Source organism: Oryza glaberrima, chromosome 8 (genome assembly GCF_000147395.1).
Source record: "Oryza glaberrima chromosome 8, OglaRS2, whole genome shotgun sequence".
NCBI classification, from domain to species: Eukaryota; Viridiplantae; Streptophyta; class Magnoliopsida; order Poales; family Poaceae; genus Oryza; species Oryza glaberrima.
In genome coordinates, this window is record NC_068333.1 from 24481273 (window position 1) to 24490331 (window position 9059).

Below are 9059 nucleotides of genomic sequence, written 5' to 3' on the forward strand. Positions count from 1 at the left end.
CACACCGCGAGGTAAATCAGAGTGCAAGATAATTGCCATTGAACTGTCCCAATAGCTTAAGGCACTGTTTCTTTCGGCTTGGAATTATTATAATATAGATTATTGAGTTAGATTACTATAAACTAGATTATTATAATCTGTAGTAGAATAAGCGGTTAGTTGTTTCTTTACTAGATTATTAGAGCCTAGATTATTGGGTTTGCAAGTCTAAAGAGGAAGTGGGGTAGCATGGTGGGTAATTTTTCACCCAATAATCTAGAAAAAGCTCACCTAAATGAGCTTATCAGATTATAATAAGCTACTTCAATAAGTTGTCTGTTTCTTTCAGCTTACTCCCAATAATAGCTTACTCCCAATAATCTGGATTATAATAATCCCAAGCTAAAAGAAACAAGGCCTAAATACTTTAATTAGTATTATTACGGCACAGAGGGCAATAATCTTGAGAACACCACCAAACCATCAAGTCATAAAAAAAAAGGCGATAAGGATACAATCTTAAAACAACAAGGGCTGGCCCAAGGTAGAAGTAGAGCTAGTTTACGAGCTTCAACATTGTGATTTGTGCATATCAAGATGATTTCGCTTCAGCAGATTTCTGCTCAACAAGCTTGTCGATGAGTGCAGCCGCATCTTCAACCGTTGCAATTGACTGCGCACTTGACTCTTCGACGCTGATGTGGAACTCCTCCTCGAGACCCATCACAATCTCAACCTGCACCAATCCAACAATTGAGTTTTACTACTTGCAATTGAACATGTAATCCTTTACGCAAACAAAAGAAGATACAGGCTTCTACCAACTTATAACTGAATTAGACTAAACATCCAAAGAAAGCACATGTGCCTGAACTTCATAGATTAAACATCTTGTTTGATCATTTTCACACCTGATGCAACAGTTATCACACTTGGCAACTTGGGAATTCCAATGCATCTGATATTCTAGTCTTAAAAGTACTGAAGAGATTTGGAAAACAAGACCTACATGAAGAGCGAGCCTCACCAATAATCACTATGGCTGTAAAGCCATTCCACATCTCTAAAAGGACATAGATGCCACTTGTAAAACGAGAGATGCTACCAAAGCATCCCTCAGATATTATTTTGTGAGCCAAATTGATTACAAGGATACAACTATTCAGGCCCCCAAAATATATAGAAAATTTAGGTAAGGTGCTGCTTAGTTCAAAACAACCATATGCATGACATCACTCAAAAAATTATGGGGGAGTTACCGTGTCCAGTGAATCAGCACCAAGATCTGAGAACTTGGATGCACCAGAAACTTCAGTGCCCTCAGGAACAGCGAGTTGCTTCTTAACAATGTCACAAACCTTCTCCACTGTCTCCTTTTTTGCCTATTGAGCGGAAATTAAGAAGGGGTTAGGAGACACTCTTTAGATTGTAGCAGGAAAACACACGACAACACAAAATGCAAAAGGGAAATAGCGCAGTCAACAGTGCCATACATTTAAAAACGGAGTATAGGGCCGTTTTGGATTAGTGCCAAAACGGTGCCCTACCAATATTTTGGTAGTTTGAACAGTGTATATGGTGGTTTTGGTTTGAAGCCAAACCATTGGCATTGCCAATGTCTAGTTTGATATTTTCTATACTCTACTCAAGGCTTCTTCTAAATTGGTCTCCAACCAAATACAACTTTACCCTACCAAAAAATCAATGATACAAGAAACAAAAAGGTCCTTCTAGAACGGAAAGGTGAATTCCAAACAGCTAAAGCATTAAACCCTCCCTGGTCATAAAGGAAAGGGTTTTGGCCCCAGGTGAAAATTTTCATTCATCCAGAAATAACACAACTGCTAGCGGATATCTCATCTCTAGCATAGCAAAGCAGCGATTAATGGGGAAAAAAAATCATGCATGACAAGAAAGTATGGAACTCACGGCACAGCAAACAGCAAATCTCATAGGCACTGGCTGCAGGCGGAGAAATGCATTTCCCTTCCTTGCGCTGGTGAAAGATATCGAATTAGTCTTGACTGCCTGCAATTCATGGAACAAGTTTATTTAGACAACAGAAGTAATGCAGAAAAAGGAATAGCATACTATCCACAGGGGAAAAGAACATAGCATAGAAAACAGTGTTATTGTCATAATTCTGCTGTTCTAGTATCACATTAGCTGTATGTCTTGAATTTGTCTAAGTAGCCAGTATGGGGTGTTGAAATGAGTAAAGATGATTTCGATGAGAAATAATCTCCAATGCATAGTTGCAAACTCATCAGAGTTTTTTTTCTTTACTTTCTGTAAGAGATTTTATTACAATTTCCCTATATACCATGAACATAAGAATTTTGCGAAGCCGTACGACAAAAATCCAGGCTAGTAAGCCGGATGGTGACGGGGCGAAACAAAAATCCCTTTTCGTGCCAAGGGAAAACAAGATACGCCCGTTCTTTATTAGGTGGTAGTACAACATATCAATACTAGAACCAACTTTTTTATGGAGAACCCAAAGGACCAATAGTTTTGTTACCATCCAAGTAGAATCAGTAAATCCCAGTAAAGACTAACGAATTCATCATCACTATGCGGAAATCTACTCGTAGCCTAACAAGGCGGAAATTTCATACGGATACAAGTATATTGCAGCCTTTTCAACCTACACAAAAGGCAGATCTGCTCGGATCTGCTATACAAAATGGATCAGTAAACGCACACAAAAGCACTTGTGCCACCCACCCGAAAGCGAAAAGGGTAAAAAAAAAAAAAAGAAAGAAAACTTTTCGCCGTTCTCCCATCTGAATCGCTCCACCAAAGGGCACGAAGCTAAACCCACAGATCGGCCAAAGAAACAGGCCCGAGATCAAGCCGAAAGCTCAAAAAAAAAAGAACCCCCAGCACCCAGAAACCAGTCAGGCACACGGATCGATGAATCGATGGATCGATGTACGGCAGAACAAGGTGGCGGGTGGGGGGATCTGACCTTGACGGGGGTGGCGAAGGAGAGGGCGGATCCGGCGAGGGAGGAAGCCATGGCGGGGGGTAGCACGAAGGTGGAAGGCGGCGAGCACGAAGCGCGTGACAGCGACTGGGAGGAGGAGAGAGGATGGCCGGCTCGGCGAGGCCGCGGGGTATTTATACAGCTGGCGACGCCGCCGCATCGAGTGTATCGACGGTGGGGCCCACGTGGCGGCCAGCTGTCCGGCGCGGGCCGACCTCGCGGATGGGCCGTTTTGCTTCCGGCCCGAGGTGTTGGTGGGCTGAGTAGTAACTTGTCAGTACGACGGTCCATTTCTCTTCTCTTTTCCGGAGTGTAAGATACGACGGTCCAGTTGTCTTCTCCGGCCCATGCTGATTTAAGGGACACAGAGGAATTCCCTCTTCGAAAAGAAAATAATAAGATATCCTGATATGTTCATCCTTTATCGTCCTTGTTATAAAAATTAGTCGATATAGCGGAACGATAACTAGCATTCTCGATCGTTTTATCCATTAATCACCTAAAACGTGTCAGATGATAACTATAACTATACTACTCAGAGAGATAATAGAGACGAGGCCATGGACTCGTAGCGGTTAAATGTTAGTATATTGATTGGGGAGGAGCACCCATAATCAGAGCACCGAAGATGTAGGCTTTCACTAAACTTCATTACAAATATCGTGTGTTTCTATATATCATCATCTGACATGTTTTAAGTAAGCAATGATTGATCCCGATCAAGAAAATTAGTCGTTTCGTTATATCGGCTACTTTGTATAACAATCTTAGTATTGTTTTTCACTAGTGTGCAATGCTTTTTTTTCCATTTTGTTTGTGATTTTTTTTTTTTGCGAGCTAAGACTGAAGAGGCATGGATGATGTTGATAGATGTGGCTCATATTGTCGGCCATACCGTTTTCGTGAGGCAGGCCAAGAAAACATGCATGCACTTTCCTGCAAGTAATCAACTGAAGATTCTATTACGCAACATCCTTCAAGCTTGCTCAAAAAGTAAGATGTGACTGGTAAGCAGGCGGCAGGCGGCCAACAAACTTCGAAGAAATTAGGGTGTGTTTAGTTTCACGTCAAAATTAAAAGTTTAACTAAAATTGAAAGTTTGAAGGAAAAAAGTTAAAAGTTTATGCGTAGAAAATTTGTGATGTGATTAAAAAATTAAAATTTTAAAGAAAAAATTTGAAACTAAATAAAGGCTTAAGGACAATACGGGACACTAATTTCAGCTCAGATCTGTAGCATATACTCCTAGGCCTGGTTTAGTTGCCAACTTTTTCTTTAAACTTTCGACTTTTCTATCACGTTAAAACTTCTCTGCATATACAAACTTTTAACTTTTCCGTTACATCGTTCTAATTTCAATCAAACTTTCAATTTTAACGTGACCTAAACAACCTGTAGAATCGATCAGATTTAGCAATGCACCGACGGAAAGTCTCAAACCTTAATTCCTTGCCGGTTTCGGTTAAGAGTTAACACTCGAGCTTAGAATATTATTTCCTCCACCACAAAATAGAGGAACCTAATACTTACATTAAAAAAACTACCTAGCATTATAAATCTAAACATTGGATCAGTGCTAGATTTTTATATTTTAAAACAAAGATTATTAATGTTGACGAGTGATACTCGTACACCGGATGATTAGGGTATTAGGGTACGTTGGAACGAGGATCTACGTAATTCGACATCAAGCAAACAAAAGGCAATGATTATACTGGTTCAGGCCACCGTATCAGGCAATAGCCATAGTTCAGTTTATATAAGATTGATATGGAAGAACCACAGATTACAAGGGAAGTAGACGAAACTGACGATACCGACAAGATCATAGTCGATGTACCCGACGAGATCTCCCGGCTACTTGGCTCTGTGTACTCCGGGTTCGTAAACTATGGTGGGTGTGTTGGCGATGAGATTCGATACCTTGCACCCCTCCCTGGGGGTCCCTTTTATACCGTGGATCATCTTGATCTCCAAGTAAGACTCAGAGACATCAGATCTTGTACGATATAACAGAAACTCTATCCCCACCGAGCGGGACTTTCGAAATCAATTGACTCGTGGAGATATTTTCCATAATTTGTAACAGATTCCAACAGCGTTCACGGGAGGTATGCCATATCCGTATATTCCATAAATCGTAGAATAGGACGTATATCATACCCGTATATTCCATAAGTCGTATGATATGAGGTATACCTTATCCGTAACGCTGACAATTAATTATTAATTATTCCAAATGACCATCACATCGACGATCGATCAGGTACCAAGAATCCAAAATGCACATCGGAGTAAGCGAGATAAACTGGTTAAGATTCTTATCGTGTAAATCTGCTCACCTAGATTGAAATCTTAGACTTTGATATGGGTGTTCACATTTGCATCTAGTTATTTTTTCAATGATAGGTGACATATTCGTCGATAGCGATGCACTCGTGTTAACTTTGTCGGTCTTAAGATATATCAACACAATCTTCCAAAGATGCTCATATGGGTAAGGTATATATAAGTATGTGAGTTTATAGGGAAGAGTATAAGCATGTTGTAAGCGTCTGCATTTATAATGTGTTTTAAAAAAAATCCAAGATGCAAAGACAATCATAGAAAGATATGTTTTTAAGGTGATGGTAAATTAAGGTTGTTTTTGTTCCTACAACAAAAAGAGGAAAAAAAAAACCTTGTTTTCGCACGTACGTTTTTCAAACCGCTATACAGTGTGTGTTTTTAGAAAAAGTTCTATAGAAAGTTGTTTTAAAAAAATATAGTAATTCAAAATTTAAGTATGAACTAATTATTACTTAATCAATCATGGTTAATAGCTCAACTCATTGTACATATCTTCTCAATTTCTACTTTCTACCTCTCTCAAACAGACACCCTAAACTTCCATCGAGGAAGATCGGAATCTGATCTGTTAGTTACGCCTAAGTGCACTTGCGCGGCTTTGTTGATATCTTTCCAAATATTTGTAGTTTTTTTTTGTTAAAATAAACGAGTAATTAAAGTTTGGAAAAGAGCAGTACCAAATTCAGCTATTAAAAAACGCGAGTCTCAAATAGGCTCCACATTCTTCAGTTGGCAACGGGAGAAGCTGATATGGCGTGGAATCTCTGATGTGGAAAACTGAGCTGTCGCATTGTGAAAGCCATTACTACTCCTATCCCAAAATTTTGACACATTAACCCTTAAAAAAATGAACCTTAGCAAAAGTTAACACTCCCTCCATTTCGTATTACAAGTCATTTTTTCCTAATAAAAATTCTTTTATTTGATCAAGTTTGTAGAAAAATTTAACATTTACAACACCAAATTAGTTTTATTAAATTATATATATATATATATATATATATATATATATATTGTAAATTTGATCAAACTTAAAAATATTTGACTATAGAAATCAAAACCGCTTATTATATGAATATTTAATCTTAATGCCAACCCCAATAACATTGATGTTCATCATCTTAATTAGCGTGAGTAAGGCCATCTACAATGGGTAACCCCTAGGTCGTCTCCTCATCGACGGGCGTTCGCTTTTCCGTCCGCGTCTGCTCCCTACGATGGAGCGCGTCCCCTGGCTGATGGACGCGTCTCTTGCCGCTTTTCAGCCAAGCAACGCAGCCAAGAGACGCATTGGGGGGAGGGGGGGCGGGGGCGATGGGTTCCTGTGGACATCGGTTCCCCAGCTCGTATTCCTATTCCACCCCTTGGCAGAGGTAGAGTCGCTGCCGGACGCCGACGATGAAGAGGGAGAGAGGAGCTTCGTCGCGACCACCGGGACTGGGACGGCGCCGAGGCGGACCCACAAGAGAGAGAGAGCGGCGAGCGGTGGCGTCGACGGATCCGCGGCGGAGGCGACGGATCCGCAGCAGAGTAGGCGGCTCTCCTCGTCGCCCTCACCGACGAAGCTCCGGCAGCGGCGGCGGTCCTCCTCGTCACGCGACCCGCGCGACGCTCGCTGTCCGCTGCCTCGACCGCCGTGACCCGCGCGCCCTCGCCGTCCGCTTTGCTGAGAGAGAGAGAGAGAGGGAGAGAGCAGAGAGCAAGTTGAGGGAGTGAGAGAGCAGAGAGACAGGCGACAAGAAAGAGGGAGGAGAGAGAGCCGCGTTGCCGACAGGGGTAAGAGAGAAAATTAATATATGTGGCTTTTTGGTTGGGATACCCACTGTGGGATAGAGTGTCTTCATTCAGTTGCTTCGGGTTTGGAAGAACCCACTTAGTTGTGGCCTCTATTGTGAGCTAAGTTCCCTTACAAGTATCCTCGGTTAGTAAGAACACTTTAGAAGTAGCTCATATTGTAAATGCCCTAAGATAGCTACCACCTAATCGGATTGTTCGAGTTGGCTAGCTAGCCAACGTGGTGGGCGCACGCTAGCTAACCACCCGTCACCCGATATCAACGCCAGGCCTTTTGGCGCCGTTGAAATATATGGCCCTTAAGCACCATGTCAGTCTTGTTGGCGTTGAGATCTATGATCGAACGTGATATGAATCTAGTATTAGATGTGACATGAATCTAAATATATCTACCCTTCAGATTTATAGTACAAGCATGTATTTTTTCCGGTATTAGATTGCTTTACAATGGTTAGATTGCTTTCCAATGGGACGGGGAGTACCATATAAAGCAGCACACGACCTAGCTTGTGATTGCTATGTTCCAAAGCAGCTTGCATGTGGTAGCTAGCTAGTGTGAAACAGGCCAATTCAAAGTCACGCGAGCAACGCGCGGCCAATACAAAGCGAGAGAGAGCCCAACTTGCTATCTGCCATTTTTGCCAACTTGCTACCTGCCACTTCCAGCGAGCATGGAGCGAGCGGCTGGTACTGGTAGCGGCGGCGACGATGACGAGCTCGTGCTGCCGCCGGCGTCGTTTCAGGACGGGCTTCCGTCGTCCCGCTCCTACCCCTCCTGCATCGGCGGCGGTAGCGCAGCGGCGGCGTCGGCGTCGCTGGAGCGGGAGCTGCTGTACCGCGCGGAGCTGCACCAGCAGCAGCAGCAGCAGCAGCAGCTGGGCGGCGGCGGCGGCGTAGAGCGGCGGAAGAGGCGCGCGATGAAGAACCGCGAGTCGGCGGAGCGGTCGCGCGCGCGGAAGCAGGCGTACCTGCAGGAGCTCGAGCAGGAGGTCCGCCTCCTCCGCGCCGAGAACGCCGCCCTGCGCCACCAGTGCCACCATGTACGTACTACCCTATCGTCTCCTTCCTTCCTTCGTCGTCAGACTCTGTGTGCTCATAGATCGACGTGTTGATGAGATGTGCAGCTGAAGGCCGCCGCGGCGGAGGCGGAGGCGGCGGCGGCGGCGGCGGCGAAGAAGCCGACGATCCAGAGGACGTCGTCGGCGACGTTCTGATCGGTGTCAGCATGCAAGTTGTTTGGGGGTTCTCGGCCGGGCTATGGAGTGAAATTTACTCCACTCGTAGATTAATCTGCAAGAATATTAGAACTCGTAGGTAGGTTTAGCTAGCTAGCTAGCTACCTCATCATGGAGAATATGAGAGCAAGGACAATAGTAGAACTACTCATCCATTTTAAAGCCAATATATATACTCTCTCCAGTTTTTTATATGACGTTGGCTAGTTCAGATTTATACTAGCCAACGTCAGACATATATGTACGGAGGTAGTAATAGATTAGTTATAAGGTTGGCTTTAATTTTTCTTCTCCACTCTCTCTCACTTAATGCATTTAATATATTTGTTTGGAATTAATTTTTCTTCTCATCTCTCTCTCAACTTATGCATTTAATATATTTGTTTTGAAGGACGTGTAAAGCTAGCTCTTATATAAAAACCAACACCTTTTTTTTTTTCTCTCTCTCCTTCCGTAAGTTTATATTAAGCTTACTTGCTATTATCCTTGCGCGGAGGGGAGTGTGCCTGCCTGCCTGAAAAAAAGGGCCTCCCACAAGCACATCATATTTTGGGTAAGGAACTAATTAAAACTATTGTTGTAGTTTCCAGTTTTATTTATGTGCGTAGAGAACAATTAATTTTAATTGTTATGAAAACCGTTAGTAAATTTTTTAGATAATGGAATATATTTTTGGCCTTTACTAAACGAGTTACAGCCATTTAGTATTATAC

General features: G+C 42.8%; 2 protein-coding genes across 2 annotated transcripts; one reads left to right on the forward strand and one right to left on the reverse strand.

The window, feature by feature from the left end:
• Window positions 1–382: 382 nt before the first annotated feature.
• Window positions 383–3080, reverse strand: LOC127782215 (acyl carrier protein 3, chloroplastic-like). The gene is made up of 4 exons (XM_052309302.1): window positions 2951–3080; window positions 1909–2007; window positions 1239–1361; window positions 383–715 (listed from the first exon to the last, which is right to left on the reverse strand). The coding sequence occupies exons 1-4, from the start codon at window positions 2999–3001 to the stop codon at window positions 572–574; spliced, it is 417 nt and encodes a 138-aa protein (XP_052165262.1). The 5' UTR covers window positions 3002–3080; the 3' UTR covers window positions 383–571.
• A 4493-nt stretch (window positions 3081–7573) lies between these two features.
• LOC127782214 (bZIP transcription factor 50-like) lies at window positions 7574–8674 on the forward strand. The gene is made up of 2 exons (XM_052309301.1): window positions 7574–8151; window positions 8236–8674. The coding sequence occupies exons 1-2, from the start codon at window positions 7783–7785 to the stop codon at window positions 8323–8325; spliced, it is 459 nt and encodes a 152-aa protein (XP_052165261.1). The 5' UTR covers window positions 7574–7782; the 3' UTR covers window positions 8326–8674.
• The last annotated feature ends 385 nt before the right edge of the window (window positions 8675–9059 follow it).

Excerpts from the sequence above, each read along its gene's own strand:
- LOC127782215 (XM_052309302.1), bottom strand. The coding sequence starts at position 3,001 with ATGGCTTCCTCCCTCGCCGGATCCGCCCTCTCCTTCGCCACCCCCGTC. Across the intron at positions 2,008-2,950 it reads CCTTCGCCACCCCCGTCAAG|GCAGTCAAGACTAATTCGAT; the intron begins GTCAGATCCCCC and ends CATGAATTGCAG. Across the intron at positions 1,362-1,908 it reads GATTTGCTGTTTGCTGTGCC|GCAAAAAAGGAGACAGTGGA; the intron begins GTGAGTTCCATA and ends TCCGCTCAATAG.
- LOC127782214 (XM_052309301.1), top strand. The coding sequence starts at position 7,783 with ATGGAGCGAGCGGCTGGTACTGGTAGCGGCGGCGACGATGACGAGCTC. Across the intron at positions 8,152-8,235 it reads TGCGCCACCAGTGCCACCAT|CTGAAGGCCGCCGCGGCGGA; the intron begins GTACGTACTACC and ends TGAGATGTGCAG.